Source organism: Rhinolophus ferrumequinum, chromosome 17 (assembly GCF_004115265.2).
Source record: "Rhinolophus ferrumequinum isolate MPI-CBG mRhiFer1 chromosome 17, mRhiFer1_v1.p, whole genome shotgun sequence".
Taxonomy (NCBI): Eukaryota; Metazoa; Chordata; class Mammalia; order Chiroptera; family Rhinolophidae; genus Rhinolophus; species Rhinolophus ferrumequinum.
Window position 1 is genome coordinate 33,222,730 of NC_046300.1, and position 17,734 is coordinate 33,240,463.

Consider the following 17,734-nt stretch of genomic DNA (forward strand, 5'->3'; position numbering starts at 1 on the left):
TTTCTGAGCTGGCGACCTCAGTTTCAGACAACAAAGTCACGTTACTCGCTACCGGCAAATAAGAAAGAACGCATGGGCCTTTCAACCTCTAAATTGAATGCACCGGCAGGCGGAAGCGTCCTGTTCAGAAAAGGGCCCGTCAGGATCTCGAGCCCAAGAGTAAAAGATCCTGGTGTTTCAGCGGTTGGAAAGGCGACGTCGTAGGGCCGCGGACGGGGGACATTTAGGCCCCGCTGGTTATGGTCTCTTAGGACCCAGAAGAAAAAAGCTGAAAGGGGCGGGTGTTTTGTTAGGGGGAGAGATGACTGCAACCGGAAGCCGTACGGTGGAAGGCCCGCAGGAGTGGCGGCGACGTGTCGGTCTGTGAGGCGCAGGGAGCACTTCCCCAGGGTGCTGGGCTGGGAGGGCCGCCGCTAAGTGCCTCCTTATATACCCCCCCGGGGCCCAGTACACCTAGCAGCGTGGGGCGGCGGCGACGGCGAAGACCCGGGCTGGGAGCTTTGGCGGCCGGGGTCCCAGCCATGGCCGAGTCTGTGGAGCGGCTGCAGCAGCGGGTTCGGGAGCTGGAGCGGGAGTTGGCCCGGGAGAGAAGTCGGCGGGCCCCGGGGGGCAGCGACGGAGGAGTAGGCCGGTCCCGCATCGAGAAGATGAGCCCCGAGGTGGTGGACTCCAACCCGTACAGGTGACTAGCGTCGTGGGTCGGAGGCGTGTGATGGGGGCGAGGTCACGGTCTCCCTGTGGTCAGGAGTGAGTGCTCCCCTCCCGTCCAGTCCACACAGCCCCCCATTTCCTTTTTCTTGTTCTGGGGGTCCTGTTCCCAAACGCGGCAAGGCCAGGTCTTAGTACTGGTCAGAAAATGTTCTTTCTCTTAAAAAATAAAATAAAATAAAACCAAAACAAAACAAGTGAATCAGCCATATGGTGCTACACCTGTGCGTGCTGAGGACACGTACGTATCCAGTTTACTACTTCCCCTAACTCGTAATGTACCCGGCTCTGCATAAAACTGATGGTAACAGCTTTCAGAAGATGACATCAGATGTAATACCCGCTAAGCATAAACTTCGAGTTTCAGAAAGGCTTCTTAATGTTCCTCAAATTGGGGGCTTGGCGGGGAGAGCTGCATTAGCACTAAAGCCATTCGACTTTATCAGTTCTGTCCCCTTCTCTCCTTTCTTGGTTTTATAATAAGGTTTGTTCATTCAGCAGGTCGAACATAGCCCAGTGGTTAAGGTTCTGACTCTAGGATCAAATTGATTGGATTCAAATCTCTTAGTAGCTGAGTAACCTTGGGCGAGTTCTAAACCTATGGGCTTCAGTTTCTCACTTGTAAAATGGGGGTAATAGTACTATCTCCGTCAGAGTTGTGATGATTGAAAATGTCAGTGTATATAAAATTCTTAGACTAGCTATTGTACATACTAAGCTTTGTATAAGACTATTGCTCAGTGCAGATACTAACATTAACTGAGCTTCCACTACCTGCTAAGTACTTTTTAGGCATTGTCACTCGTGCATTTTCCTCCTTACACAACCCTAGGAGATAGCTACTGTTATATTATTTTACCCCCATTTTATAGGTGAGAAAATTGAGGCTTAGAGAGCTTCTGTGACTTAACCTCAGGTAACGGAGCTAGTAATAGGTAATAAGACCTGGACTGGCATTAGGTTTGTTTTATCCAAAGTTCACATGGAACTGTCTCCCCAGTAAAAACAAATAAACCACTAATTAGTGTGGCTAAACAATTGGATAGTTTTAAAGTAGGTGAAACAGGAAATATGTTATTGTTGCTCTTTCCCTTTAAATAGCAGGAGAGTCTGGATTTAAAAAAAGGTTTTATTTATTTATGACATATAAAGCCTCAGAGGGAGTTTTAGAGTGCACGTATACAGTTGTTTACCAGCCTGAAATGCAGACCAGTATTTAGGCAAAACGATGTTAATTATATTTATAATGGAAAAACCTGACAAATTCTGATTGTTTCATAATTACAGAAGAGTTCCTTTTAACCAAAATCAACGGAAGTCATCCCAGATTCTTGCTTTTCCCTCATTCATCAGGGCTAATTCGTTAGCAAGTTGTCTTAATTCTTTCTTTTTTCTTTCAATTTTATTGAGATACAACTGACAAGTGTGCATGTATTTTAACTGTGTTGCCAAATATGAAGGGTTAATGATACAAAATTTTTAGAGTTTAAATAAGCATGATGTAGTGACAGAGTCCCAGAGAGCAGTTTCCAGGCTCTCGGCCTCACCTGGAAAGGTGCTGGCTCCGGTGGTGGTTGGCGATCAGCTGTGGCCAGTTGGCCAATTAACCACTGATATAACTGTTGTGGCTAGGCTGGTTGATTGGCTGGCAGAGAAGCGGCCGGCGGATTGTGGCTCCTGCTTCCTGTGTCTCCAACCCAGCCGCCAGCGAGAATATAGTGGTGTGACTCCCCTATTTATGGCTCCATTGGTGTTCCTTTTTGGCCTCACCATATCCTTCTGCCTTCTTGTGGGGGGAGCGGGAGCTAGCTGAGACGCCCGCATGACACATGAACTGACATCTCTAATCAGAATGAGTTGAAAGTATTCCATTTGGCATCCTTAAAGATTTTGTAATTTTACAAATGAAAATTAAAAAAATTTTCATCCAAGAATGAAAAAGAAAGGGATGTGGATCATATATATTTAGAATCATATTTCAGACATTTTAATGTGAGACAGTCCCTTGACGTTCTAATCACAAACTTTCAGAACTCTAAACATTTAGTATTTTCTATCTGATTTGTACCTTTATTAAAACTGCTACATAGGAGATTGCAGTTGTCTCCCAAAGCTCTTCAGTAGTACATGGAAAATTGATAAAGGTCAGCCTTAATATTTTGAAATATTTTTCCGTCAGCAAAAAGTGAGCACCTTTTCATCTCAGCCCTCCTGGATGATATTATCTACTACTTAATTGAATTTTTATTTTGCGTGGACACTGGGGATACAAAGTAGACATGGTCACTTCCCTGCAGAGATTACTAGATGAGTGTGAGATAGAAAGGTAAACATGGGATTGCAATATGAGTGGTAAGAATTATGATAAAGTACAGAGTTATTGAAAAATATAAGAGGGGTTTGTAGGCGTTCAACATCATTTTAATTGCATGAAGTGATACAAAGAAAAATAAAACCTCTGATCCTCAAAGACCTTTTGCTTTAGTTGGGAGACTCAATGGTTGTGGAATAATGATTAAACAACAGAAGTAACCATAAAATTATGTGTTATAGAATATAATTATAAGCATGTGGAGAAAATGGAGAGGGGAGCAAAGGCTTTAAAATTAGAAAAACTGGTCTTAAATACTAGCTTAAAAACCCAGCTCTGAATTCTTCTTTGTTATGTAGCTGACTGGGGTAAGTTAATTAATCTGAATATTTTTCTTCATTTGTAAAAGGGGTTGTAATACATTCTTCTCAGGGTTATTTATAAAGATTAAAGAGAGCATCAAGCCAAACATAGCAGATCGGTCACAGGCATTTATTATCACTGTCTACTCAATCCCACCAAAATGACCGTAAAGGAATTTTTTTTTCTTGGAGGGGGCTCGGATATTGGGGAACAGTGTGTTTCTCTAGGGCCTATGAGCTCCAGGTAGTTGTCCTTCAATCTAGTTTGTGGAGGGTGCAGCTCACTGGCCCATGTGGGAATCGAACTGGCAACCCTGCCATTCAGAGCTTGTGCTCTAACCAACTGAGCTGTCCAGCTGCCCCAACTGTAAAGGAATTTTTAAAAAGGAATAACCCCCACGGAAAAAATAGAGGGCTTCTATTAATAATGGGGATGGGTGGATCCTATACTTGAACATTATAGTAACACAATTTTAGAAACTAGAAAAGGAATGGATGACAGATCCAAAGAAGTCGACTCTTAAGCCTGCAAACCAGTTTATACCACAGAATTCCCCAGAGGCTCAGGAATAGGCAGAGGCACTTCTAGAAGGGCTTAGGGTAGGGATTAAAAAGATATGGTTGAAAATCTGTTGAAACAGAGCCCAGGTTTTCTACTCCACTTTATGTAGCTGAGCTAATGCCTCTTCCCTACCAGGAGAAAAGACTAGACATTTACACATTGGAGAGAGTAAAATAGAGGGTTTCCATTAATTGAAGTAGTCTTTGTACCTGAAGTAAGGGAATTAACTGCTCACATACTGAATGCTAGGACTCTGAGCCTTGCTCTTCCACTTAACACCCCACAACTGACAGCCATAAATGCCTTTCAGGCTGGAAGTTGAAAGATTCTTCTCTAGGGAATCTGATAGACCAAAGAAGACTGAAAGACAATGGCATTTTGGGTTTCGACATTTTGGTAACCCTCCAGATTATCCTGCATTGAAGCCCAAAATCAAACAAATATCACCCACATCCTTGCCTTTATTAGTGTCTGCCTCTTAAATATGAGCAGAACAAAGGATGAGAGAAGCTCCTAACATGAAATGAAAGAAACAAAAAAATAGTAACTTGAATAGACTATGTAAGGGGGACACATCCCCAACATTATCATTATCCCCAGATAAGAGATGATATTTTGTAAGTGAAACAGAACAAGGTGCTACAAAAAAAATAGTCATTTAGATTATTAAAAACAATTCTTGAAAATGAAGAACAAAAATGAAAATCTCAATAGAAAAGTTGGAAAGTAAAGTTGAAAGAAATCCAGAGAACAGAGCAGAAAATTAAAACGATGGAAAATAGGAGAAAGAAAATAAAGGACCAGTCCAAGTAGTCCACCTTCCAAAATAATAGGAGTTCCAGAAAGATAGCCCAGAAAAAAACAAGAAAATCATCAAATTCTTCAAGAAAATTTTCCAGAACTGAAAAACGTGTTTCCAATTTGTAAGGGTCTGCCAAGTACTCAGCCCAATGGATGAGAATAGATTCACGGTAAGGTACATCATAAAATTTCAGAAGCTAAAAGACACTAGAGCTATATCAGAAATTTTGGGGGAAAATTATTTCCAATTAAAAAATAATCTTGTTGCACGGTTTGCACCTGGGGGGCTTTTCAAGTATCAGTGTCTTAAAAGCTGCCCTGGTAGTTCAGTTTCCTCTGGTAAAGGCCAGCTGAAAGATTTCTCTTTTAAAGGATTAGTAATGATTGATTTTTGGTGTTTATTTTCTGTGATGTAGGTTTACCTATTAAAAGATTGTAAGCTTTAAAACTTTTTTTTTTTCTGTTTTAAGCCGCCTGATGGCATTGAAACGAATGGGAATTGTAAGCGACTATGAGGTATGATAAACTTTTCCAAGTTTTTGAAGATGATTTCAGTAAATGAAAATAATTTCTGATGACATTTTTGACGAGTTATTAACCAAGACATATAATTTTGCATTTCACAGAAAATCCGTACCTTTGCTGTAGCAATAGTAGGTGTTGGTGGAGTTGGTAGTGTGACTGCTGAAATGCTGACAAGATGTGGCATTGGTAAGGTAAAAACATTTCTCTTTGCCTATCATATAGGGAACTACTCACCTCTGGAGTAAACCAGGTAAATCAGGATTTTTATTATTATTAGTGGTTTATTGATTTGTGGTGTATTTATTCATATTGTTCTTTCTACCTGAGAAGGTTAAGACATAACTCCACCAAAATGGAAGCTGATAATATTGCTAATATAAGAAGGACTACCTAATTGTTCAGGAACTTTTTTGTTTGGGTAATATATAAACCATTTGGACTTTAATGCTTGAAACTGAACTGGCGAGTGCTCCAGATTTTTTTAAACCCATACATTTTTCACTTTTTTTCTAAAATTGGTTTAGATTGTGGGAAGGAAGGAGAAATAACCTTATACCAGAAATCAGGCTACCAATCTTAGATTTATAAAGCTGAAATCCATGATATTATATAATGGTTGAATACATAAGCTTTCCACAATTACATACCCTTTGTCATTTTGGTAAAGCATACATTTTCTCATAAAGGTTATCAATGCTTTTTAATATGTTGGTCCACTCTGTGCCCCCAAATTCTTAAAAGAAAGTGGTTTCAAAGTAGGCACTCATTTCCCAATATAGAAAAGACAACACAAAAATACCAAAAATGTTTATTAACATTTTAAAGTCTGTCAAGAAGTTTACAAAAGCCAGCCGACCGTTGCTTATGTAAGTACCCTGGCTGATTGATCAAGGATCGGAAAGATCCTGGAGATCCATGGTTCTCAGATGTGAGTGTGCTTCAGCATCACTTGGGAGACAACCCCAGTGGTATTGATTTGGTAGGTTTCAGGTGGACCTAAGAATTTGAATTTCTTACAAGTTCCCAGGTAATTCTGATGTGGTTCCAGGCATGACACTTGAAGAACCTCTGGATCCTTGCGACTCACAGTCTGGTCCCAGAAGTAGTAGCAGAACTGCCTGGGAGCTTCAGGCAGATTCTGATTCAGTAGGTTCCACGCCAGACCTGTTCAATCAAAATCGTATTTTAACTACATCCCCAGATGATTCATATGCATATTAAACGTGGAGAAGTGCTTCTATATTTGTAATAAGCTCCAGGTGATGCTGATGCTGCTGGCCCAGGCCACATTTTGAGTAGCAGGGATCTAGAACAGTGATTATCAAATACTGCTGTAATTGGAATTTCCTGGGACGTTAAAAAACAATTCTGATGTCTAGACTGCACTTCATAATAGGTTAATCAGAATCTCTGGGGATGGGACCCAGACATGTTATATTTTTTTAAACTCCCCCAAGTGATTCCAATGTGCACTCCAGGTTGTAAGCTAAGGATCTGCATAGGTAAGGTTCAGAACTTGCTTCAATATGTAAAACAGATCAACAAGAAGCTAAGTCATGGGGTTATGTAGGGAAGTGGAGGATTGGAGACCCAGAGCCCACTTCTTATCCCTGAAAGTTTCTGGAATCCACAGCGCACCCTGGATCACCAGATTTAGATCAGCTGCTTTATTTTACAGATGAAGATGCAGGCCTAAAAAATGAAAGTGACTTATCTGTGACGAGAGCTAATTAGTGGCAGAGTTACAAATCACACCTCCTTGTTCCCAAATTTAGGATTTCCTACAACTTACTCATAAACCAGCTTTGAGGCTGAAACTCACCCTTAATACTTGGCCTGATCTAATAAATATTGTTGAATGAGCATAAATAAACCATATTTTGGAGAATCTAGGGTTGGAAAATTATCATAGGGGACATAAGTGTTATTAATACCTTTCTTAGCAAGATACTAAGGGTTACCTAGGTGTTGTTTTTATGGAATGGGTTAATTTTTTAAAGTTTATGTATTGAGAAGAAGAAATTCCAATGTTTGTTTTTATTGTTAAATTTAGTGGCTGAGAATTGTATTACAGAGTCACAGAATCTTAGATTAAGGAAAGGACCTTGGAAATCCTTGGGTCCAACTTTTCTTACTGATAAGAAATGGAATCTTTTGGCCATTTTAAAGTATGTGCGTGTGTAGGTGACAAACACTGTCATGCCTAAATATATATAGCTGGAAACAATAATTAACTGATGAGATAGTAATTCTATTTGGAATAATGTTTTAGCCATGGCATGGGTATATACAGTGTCATATTCACAAATGGAGCCATGCTGTACTATAATTTTAAGTTATGGCACTTATTTTTATCTTATTTAAAAATTCCATTTATCTAATGGGTTCTTGGCTCTTAGCAAAAAATTGGAATGAAGTAGGATTTTGGCAGAATTGAAAAGAAATTGGTATGAAGTACTATAAACGTTAATTTCTCAGCGAATCATTTAGAGAGGCAGTACAGCGTGTGGTTAGGACACAGATGCTGGATTGAGAGTGCCTGGATATGAATCCCATTTCTACTACAAATTAGTTGAGTGGCTTTTGGGCAAATGCCCTAGTTGTCACATTTCTAAAATGAGGATAATAGTATCTATATACTTATTTCATATGCACATTAAATGAGTTAATATATGGCACCCATTGTTTCAAAGTTCACTAATATTACTGTCAGACTGTCAGACTGTTAAACCCATCAAATGTAAAGCCCACTAGTTTATTCTTTGTTAGTTTTTGTTTGGTATGTTTTTCATCAGAATACCACTATTTTCATTTTAGTTGCTACTCTTTGACTATGACAAGGTGGAACTGGCCAATATGAATAGACTTTTCTTCCAACCTCATCAAGCAGGATTAAGTAAAGTTAAAGCAGCAGAACATACTTTGAGGTAAATGGAATAGCAATCATAACTATATTTAGTGAAATCTTACTCTGTGTATTTGGTATGAGTTAATGTGTAAATGGACCTGAATTTTTCTCTATAAAAATGCAGATTTCACTTATACAAAGAATTGCCTTACCTCCTGGATCTGCGTTGGTACCCTTTTTCTGTGTAGGACTAAATAGTAAAAATTTAGGCTTTGAGGGCCATATGGTCTCTGCTGAAATCGCTCAACTAAGAAGTTTTAGTGTAATAGCAGCCATAGGCAATATAAATGATATAAAAATGAATGAACATGGCCGTGCTCCAATAAAACTTTATTTATGGAAGTTGAAATTAAAATTTCATATATTTTTCACGTCATGAAATACTGTTGATCTTTTGATTTTTTTTTTTTTCTTGCAACCATTTAAAAATGTAGAAACTATTCTGAGCTTGTAGACCTTACAAAAACAGGTGGCAGGTCAGTTTTGGCCAAAGGGTCATAGTTGGCCAACCCTTACTCGAGGAAGTTTCCTATGGGCCCAAACGTACTTACACTGAATTGAATAAGGAACCAAGAAGCTCTTTTGTCAGGCTGAGCTGTTGCTAACAGGTGCTAAAGGCTTAATTCCCAGCACCTAGATTGTAGGAACATTTTTATAAGCCTTCTGACAATCTACGTTTTGTACCTAATCATTGAACCTAGTCCTTGAAGTGGGACAAAAGAGGTAGAAGAGGACTTTGGGTTTTCTTTGAATAGCTTGAATTTCATTTCTTTAATCTCTGTTAAATGATCTTTAGTTCTTTTTCCTGCTTTCTCCTACGAGTCCTACTAGTAGTTTTTGTAATCATTTCCTTTTTCTCTCTTAGGAACATTAATCCTGATGTTCTTTTTGAAGTCCACAACTATAATATAACTACAGTAGAAAACTTTCAACATTTCATGGATAGAATAAGGTAAATTTTTATTTATGAATATTTTGCACAATATCCAGCTCAGTTAAACAAGTATTATTAGAAAATGTACTGATGATGAATTCAATGAGTTGATAGAATGATACATATTTTTGTTTTTCAAATACTTAAATTTTTGTGTAATTTTTATGTACTAGGAACTCAATAAAAGTGTATATTGTCCAAAAAAAAAATAGTAACAACAAAATAAAAACAAAAAGTCCCCATTATTATAATAGTATAATAAGGAATCCTCAATTACATGTTCTGTGTTTTAGAATATGTTTCTGTCTGTAAATGGTTTTCTGCAGACTCTTAGAACACCACTGAAATACTGAATTGTATTCAATTAACTTTTTTTGCATTTGTAGTGAAACATGAAAAAAAGTGTGTGAAAGCTTATAGGTAAATGGAAACTTTTGTGAATACACTTTATACTTCTTACATCCTTATATTAATACATGTTGTGTAAGAAGTACTGCAATATCATTGATATTATAATAGTTATGCAATACTCGATATACACTGGATCTTTAATATTAAATATGTACTATGTCATAATTATACTTAAACATTACAGAAAGAATAAATGTGACCTAACAAATAAAGTATAATTAGAATGTATTTTGTGTCTTGATTTTTTTCAAATAAAATTTATTTTCTTTGCCTAGTAATGGTGGATTAGAAGAGGGAAAACCTGTTGACCTAGTTCTTAGCTGTGTGGACAATTTTGAAGCTCGAATGACAATAAATACAGTGAGTATTCCTATTGTATAAAATGTAATACTCATGAATTGATCCACTTTCCTGTATATTCCATCAGTATATGTTCCCATACTAAAATAGTTTAAACCCTTTTATAATGTTTTATTTTAATGTTCTCTTCGCCTACTTTTGAAATGTATTCTAATGGCTATGAGATCTGTCTAGACTTGCTATTGTGGCGTATGTTTAGTATCCTATTTTCTCTTATGACAATAGAGGAAACTAAAATAGATACTTGTGATGTTCAATTTTTAAAATAAATTATTATCTTATAATACTCTTATTCTTGGTCAGCATTGGTTTTAACTTTTGTTACTTTATTTTTAAGTAAATGTATAAATACATATAAATTGCATATAAACATGTTTTTTCAAAAATAAAACTGAATTCTTTTTCTCCTAAATTACTGTTCTCAACTTTTCAAATGACTGTTTGCATTTTTTTGTTGCTAAATTATTTAGAAAAACGAAGTTTTACATTAATAAGAAATCCAGTAAACTGTGGTTCAATTTAATTAAATAGATATTTATTGACTGTTTACCTGTCAGTTTTCTTTTTAAATAGAGAGTGGCAATTGCCAAGGAATTCCATTATTTACAGCTTTCCTGTTTTATTCTAAAAACTAATTTTTAAAAACCCATGGTAATCCATTTAGTTAAACCCGTTTTTCATGAAAAGAAGTTATGGTAAATGACTTCTTGCTCTTTTGTTCTTTCTTGTGTTTTCACCTATTTCTACTAAGGCTTGTAATGAACTTGGACAAACATGGATGGAGTCTGGGGTCAGTGAAAATGCAGTTTCGGGGCACATACAGCTCATAATTCCGGGAGAATCTGCTTGTTTTGCGGTATGCGATTCATTTTGGGTTATATTTCACTGTTAAGTACTAGAGTTCGTAGGGGCATTGAAAATGTATTACAATTCAAAGAAAAAACAAACTTTGTATGTGGGAATGCTATTTGGAACATACACTTTTTTCCCTTTCTTTGAAATTTCCTTTTATGTTTTTTCATGTAGTGTGCTCCACCACTTGTAGTTGCTGCAAATATTGATGAAAAGACTCTGAAACGAGAAGGTGTTTGTGCAGCCAGTCTTCCTACCACTATGGGAGTGGTTGCTGGGATCTTGGTACAAAATGTGTTAAAGTGAGTGAGGGCTAATTTTCTGAATGTCTTGTTTGCTTTTGATGAAAATATATTTCATGAAGTATTTCAAATGTTGGAATTACCAGATAAGAATTTAATTTTTTAAAAATTTAGTTTGAAATATACATATATGTTTTACTTTATGTATTATGTATAATATATGTGTACTTTTTATTTATATGTAAGTATATCTTATAAGATTTAATTTAAATGTACAGACGCTTGAACATTGTAGGGGTTAGGAGTGCCAACCCCCATGCAGTCAAAAATCCACGTACAACTTTTGACTCCCCAGAAACTTAACTAGTTGTCCCTTGGTGTCTGCTGGGGATTGATTCCAGGACCACTCTCCACCCCTCTGCAGATACCAAAATCCATGGATGCTCAAGTCCCTTATATAAAATGATGTAGAACAAAGCATACAGTAAGCCCTCTACATCCACAGATTCCCAGGGATACGGAGGGTCAGCTGTGTATTTATTGAAAAAAATCCACACATATGTGGACCCCGCACAGTTCAAGCCTGTGTTGTTCAAGGATCAACTGTAAATTAATATTACATGTGTTAATACACATACATGTTTGTGTTACTCTCTGCATTTGGAATAGCTCTTGTTAAGTGACACAAATGGTACTGATGTAGTTATATATGACTCATTAACCAAATGATATAAATCTGCAGGTTTGACCAAAGATTGGAGACTTAGGCATAAATGCACTCGTTTCCACTATCTTGATTTCAACTCTTATTTTACTAAAAATAATACGAATGTGATTAAACATTAACCAGGGTAATATCTCTGCTATCCCAAAACAGATACCCAACGACCGTACCATCTAATCTATAGCTAAAAAGGACGAAGATTTTTTTGCAGCTAAGATTAATATCAAAGAGTTTTTGAACCAGCCCTCACTTTATTAAAAGCAGAATCTCTTTAGGTAGGCCAGTTTTTTTCCTCACTTTATAACTTTAATAAGCTTAATTGTTTCCTAAGTCTCCAATATAATAAGAATAAATTGTAACATAGAAAGGCACTCTGATATCAGAAGTGCCCACTACCAGCAAAGAAATTGTAAAACGCATACATAGGAACTCTCAAGGCGACTGTCCAGAGCTATATCATGTAAGAGCAGATAGCCTGTACAGACTTCAGTAGGTCCTGTCTAAACAAAACATAGTATGATACGGAAAGGCAGGGTGGGGGGGGGGGGGTATTATGGCTATAAAATAATTCTTTTATGGATGTAAGAGAATATTTAGCTAGCCCTCTACTGGTGGAAATTTAGGCACCTTAGATTTTTTTGCTACTATTAATGCTGCAAACATCTTGCCGTATATCTTTGTATATTAGATTTTTGTACAGTGTGAATTTTTAAGAATGGAATTTCTGGGTTTATGCAATATTTATTTTGACAGATTTTACTAAATTTCTCTTTCAAAAGGATTGTACATGTCCCTCACTGTGTAGGAGTATCTGGTTCACCCAGACCTTTGATGACATTGGGTATCATTAAATTCTTTCATCTTTGTCAATATAAAGGTGAAAAGTGGGTATCTCATTTAATTTTCAATTATTTGTGGTAATTTGAGCACTTAAATTTTTCTGTGAAATGTTTGCTCATATCTTTTGCTCAGTTTTTTGTCTTGTATATTAAGAACATTCACTTGAAAGTATTTTTCCTTTTATTGTTTATCTTATGTACATTATTTTCCCTCTATAAGCTTCTAAAAGGAATCAGATTTGACTGAGAAAGCACAGGGAACTTGACTGCATGCTGAAAATGCTCTATATTTTGATTTGGTAGTGAATACTTTTGTAAAATTTTATTGAGCTGTCCATTTAAGACTAAATTTTATAGTAAGTTATATATAAAAACTTAAAAAAATTAGCAGTTAGATTGAGTACCATAGCTCAGGGATTTTTAAGATATTCTTCTCCCACATTTTAACCTCTCTAAAATCAGATGCTTCTTAAGGTTGTTGACATACCATAGTTTAATTGGCAGCATTTTATCTTTATTAGAGGTTTAAAAAAATAATAGTTTTATGGTTGATGAAATGGAGTAATCTTTTCATTCCTGCATTCATTCAACAAATATCTACTGTAAGCAAGGCCCTATAAACAAGATAAAAAATTTGTTTTCTGGGTTGCTTGTTACAAAAATGACTGCCTATTTCAAACTCATTTTTTGAAAATCCAATTATTTTCTTGTAATACTTTTCTTTTATTTAAGTCTGATTTGTTTTCCAGGTTTCTGTTAAATTTTGGTACTGTTAGTTTTTACCTTGGATACAATGCAATGCAGGATTTTTTTCCTACTATGTCCATGAAGCCTAATCCTCAGTGTGATGACAAAAATTGCAGAAAGAAGCAGGAAGATTATAAGGTATATGTCAACCTGTCAAAATGTATGAGAGATCATATTGCATAGATAATAACTTAAAAAAGAAGAAACAATTATTTAGATTTGGAATACAAGATAATTGGATTCTGTATTCTTTTTTTGTTTGTTTGTTTTTTATAAATGTCCACTACATGTTTTTTTGTTTTTGTGTTTATTGGGAAAGGGGAACAGGACTTTATTGGGGGAACAGTGTGTACTTCCAGGCCTTTTTTTTCCCCAAGTCAAGTTGTTGTCCTTTCAATCTTACTTGTGGAGGGTGCCGTTCAGCTTCAAGTTGTTGTCCTTTCAGTCTTAGTTGTGGAGGGCGTAGCTCAGTTCCAGGTCCAGTTGCCGTTTTCTAGTTGCAGGGGGCACAGTCCACCATCCTTTGTGGGAGTCGAACCGGCAACCTTGTGGTTGAGAGGATACATTCCATCCAACTGAGCCATCAGGGAGCTCAGCAGCAGCTCAGCTCAAGGTGCCGTGTTCAGTTCAATTTTCTAGTTGCAGGGGTCGCTGCCCACCATCCCTTGCGGGACTCGAGGAATTGAACTGGCAACCTTGTTTGTTGAGAGCCTGCGCTCCAACCAACTGAGCCATTCGGGAGGCAGCTCAGCTCAAGGTGCCGTGTTCAATCTTAGTTGCAGGGGTCGGAGCCCACCATCCCTTGCTGGACTCAAGGAGTTGAACCGGCAACTTTGTGGTTGAGAGCCCACTGGCCCATATGGGAATCGAACCGGCAGCCTTCGGAGTTAGGAGCATGGAGCTCTAACCACCTGAGCCACCGGGCCGGCCCCGGATTCTGTATTCTTAAAACTTTAATTTATTCACCATGCTTCAAAAATGAAAATTCTGTTCAAAGTCTTTTTTTGCTTTTAGTAGCATAAGACGCCTGCCAGAATTTTTGATTAATGCTTCAGAGAACTGAGAATGAGTAAAAACACTTTGATTCTGTTTGATTTTTACAGAAAAAGGTAGCAGCACTGCCCAAACAGGAGGTTGTTCAAGAAGAGGAAGAGATAATACATGAAGACAATGAGTGGGGTAGGAATTCTTTCAAAAATGAAATGGCAGCATGAAGCAAACTCTTTTATGGGAGGGAATCTAATTATAATTAAGATGATAAAAATTTTGAATAAGTATTGCTTAAGTTCTTTAAAAACTGTTATAAGATCAAATTTAACTCTACAGGTATTGAGTTGGTATCTGAGGTTTCAGAAGAGGAACTGAAAAATTCTTCAGGTCCAGTTCCTGACTTACCTGAAGGAATTACAGTGGCATACACAATTCCCAAAAAGGTACATCTAAAATCTGATTTACCAGAAGTAAATATCTTATAAGAGAAAATGTTTATCTTCTTTCATCTTCATCCTGTTTTTTAATGCCAATGCAGTATTTCTTGACACTGTAGGCATTAAGATTTGTGAAAGAGAGAGGTTTTTTGTGCTAATATAGAAATATGCACAGCACATTCAAACTTTTTGAAAACATAGACATAAAATAGTTTTTTGTTACTCATTAATGGATCAAGTAAAATAGATTTTGATTAAATGAAAATAAATCATCTTTGTATATTGGTAGTTTTAGCCACAATACCATTTAAAAGTAGTTCAGTAGATATCTCAACAATATTGAAATTATTGCCTTATAAATCAAAAGATTGGTGGGGAAAGTATAGGACTTTGTCTCTCCTAAAAATTAGAAGGCATAGTTATTAAAGAGAATTCACTTTGTAAACTTATTGAACATGGTTAAAGCTTACTCCTTATATATTCCTAAGCATCAAGAATTTTATATGGTTAATTTTTTGCTGCGTTTTCCTCATTTATTGATAGCAAGAAGATTCTGTGCCTGAGGTAACAGTGGAAGATTCTGGTGAAAGCTTGGAAGACCTCATGGCCAAGATGAAGAATATGTAGATAATGGACTGGCCTATGTTTTATTTTCTGTGTTTAAGCCTATTTCCTTACAATTAAAAAAAATCATTTTAAAACTGACAAAACTTAGGGCCACATCAACCGATGTATAATCTTTGCTGAATTGTTACACTTTTTGAAAATACTGTTACTGTTTCTTGTGCCCTGCCAACCCTCAATTAGATCAATAACTCCTAAAATTCATGTTTTATTCTAGGAAGGAAATTTCAAAGGATTATTTTAGGCACTTATAAATCTTATTGAAAACTTAGTTATTGAAATATCTTGGCTTTTTCGGGAAGGGTGGAAAGAAAGGACCAATTTGATGCCATACATATTCCTTCCTTCCAGTCATCCTGTGCGGTCTGTTGCCTGAGCTTCATTGCCGTGGACAATGAAGCAGTTCATGGTCATGAAATGTAGGGAAAGGAACAAGAGGTCCAAGCTGCTGATGAGAGCCAGCAGGCATCTACTCACTGTTTGGAATTGCTCTCTACGAGGAAACTGCCCACTACTACTATAGTGGCCAACAATGAATTTAAAATAGTTAACCTTATAACATAAAAACATCCACTCAAATGTTTCCTGGTTACAAACTGAAATGTAGTCATTGGAAAAGTTTGTAAACCTGTGAATTACGTATTCGAAATAAGACAAAGGCAATAAAAGGAAGCTTTTTTCATGGATAGACAAGTAGAAGTACTTTCAGGAAGTAGAAATTATATTTCTGCACTGACCAAGAAAAAGAAATCATTGCTTGTGGGAATATGTACCTTGAGTCACTGTACTTTACTTTGGAGACAGGGATAAATTTAGGCTAAGATTATCTAGATTATACCCACATATGGGGTACTTTCTGAATACTTTTTCATTTAAATTTGATTTCCTAGGTGATTATTTATTGGCAAGGGTTTGCCCTGGATAATGGGCATAAAGGAGGCCTGGACTGCTTCTGAAATGATTGACACGTACAGATTCACTGGAAGAGCATCATTTCCCTGATCATGACCATGAAATTGTAAAGTGATAAACTGGTTTTCTCTGGAGTTGCATACAAATAATGAAGGCTTAGAGAGCCTTGGCCGAAAGAAATTCCCAATGGTTTGGAGAACATGCATGTGTAACTATTATATTATCTATAGGCTCTTATGCTAATCTCCTAGTTTGATTTCTTGGCTTTGAAGATATGAATGTCTAAGTTGTATCTCTAGAGGGAAAATGTTAGTAAAAAATTAAAAAGTACATTCCCTACTTGTAAAATAAAGTTCTGAAAACTAATTTCAGAAAGCCCCCAAGTATCTATTATGTTCAATATATATAGTTTTGAGATTCTAGGGTCATGTTGTTGATTCTTATGTTTAGAGTGATGTCAGGAAAGTACAGTATAGTTTTTCTAGCCTTGAAACTTATTTATTTTCCCTTGGTAGGTCCTTTGTTGTATTTTAAAAATTTAGTGTATCCATCTATAAAATACCTTCTCTAGTTACTACATGTTTTTGAATTTCAAAAAAGAAATGCAGTCTTCCTAAATCCCATTCCTTTGGAATCTTTGGTACCCTAATTTAGTAAGGCTTTAATTATAAGGTAAAACTTTTATAGTTTGAGAAAGTATAATAGCTAGAACGCATCTGTTAAAGACCTTTTTTCTGCTCTTAACTTGGCACTGCACACTGCTAGTATTTTAACCTACACCAAACCTTATCTAATTTTTTGGTCTTGTATCTTCCATTAGAAATAGTTATTGGATTATTTTATCTGGAAATAAATCTGGTAACAGGTATCTTTTGCAACCTCTCTTGACAGTCTTATTGCCATGAAAATTTGTATATGTAGGCAGCTGATTATGTGAAATTAATGATCACTGAATTTTACATGACTAAAACACTTAGTGCTTGACCAGATTTATAAACACTTACTGTTTCTAATGTGAAAGATGGAAACACTCTCAAAATTGCCTTAGTACAAAGGCTGTTAAGTTCTAGTAAAACAATATATTCAACTTTAATGCCTTCCCTCATTATTAATGGAAAGTTAATTTGTGGTACTACTTAAATGATTTATGTAGTAAAGGAAATTTGTATTATTGGTTTCTTCACATAAGAATACTCCCTGAATACCTACAAACACACTGATCAACACAGAAAGGTAACAACCATTTAAGAATATTTATTAAGGAAGCTTTGACCGCCCCACTCAATTTCATTTAAAAAAAAAATTTCTCTTTGTAAAGTATTAATGAATAAAAATTAAAACTACCATAATTTGGATACTAGAATTCAGTTTTATAATTGAGTTTCTGAAAGCTACCTTTTTCATTGTGAATGGGTATATTAATGTGAACATAATATTCCTATTTGAGAACCTCAAATACACAAATATCTGTTGCAGCTATTTTAT

The 17,734-nt window shown here is 36.3% G+C and overlaps 1 protein-coding gene across 3 annotated transcripts; it reads left to right on the top strand.

Annotated features, from left to right (window-relative positions):
- The first annotated feature begins 165 nt into the window (after positions 1 to 165).
- On the top strand, positions 166 to 17,522 carry UBA5 (ubiquitin like modifier activating enzyme 5). 3 transcript variants are annotated; one of them, XM_033132616.1, is made up of 12 exons: positions 166 to 682; positions 5,215 to 5,260; positions 5,371 to 5,460; positions 8,087 to 8,196; positions 9,043 to 9,129; positions 9,798 to 9,882; positions 10,634 to 10,738; positions 10,909 to 11,036; positions 13,289 to 13,424; positions 14,390 to 14,465; positions 14,613 to 14,719; positions 15,257 to 16,030. In XM_033132616.1, the coding sequence occupies exons 1-12, from the start codon at positions 522 to 524 to the stop codon at positions 15,338 to 15,340; spliced, it is 1,215 nt and encodes a 404-aa protein (XP_032988507.1). In that variant the 5' UTR covers positions 166 to 521; the 3' UTR covers positions 15,341 to 16,030. The 3 variants fall into 3 exon arrangements, with proteins under 3 accessions (XP_032988507.1, XP_032988508.1, XP_032988509.1); XM_033132617.1 differs by lacking the exon at positions 5,371 to 5,460 and having other exon boundaries at positions 15,257 to 17,522; XM_033132618.1 differs by lacking the exons at positions 166 to 682; positions 5,215 to 5,260 and having other exon boundaries at positions 5,371 to 5,455; positions 15,257 to 17,522.
- The last annotated feature ends 212 nt before the right edge of the window (positions 17,523 to 17,734 follow it).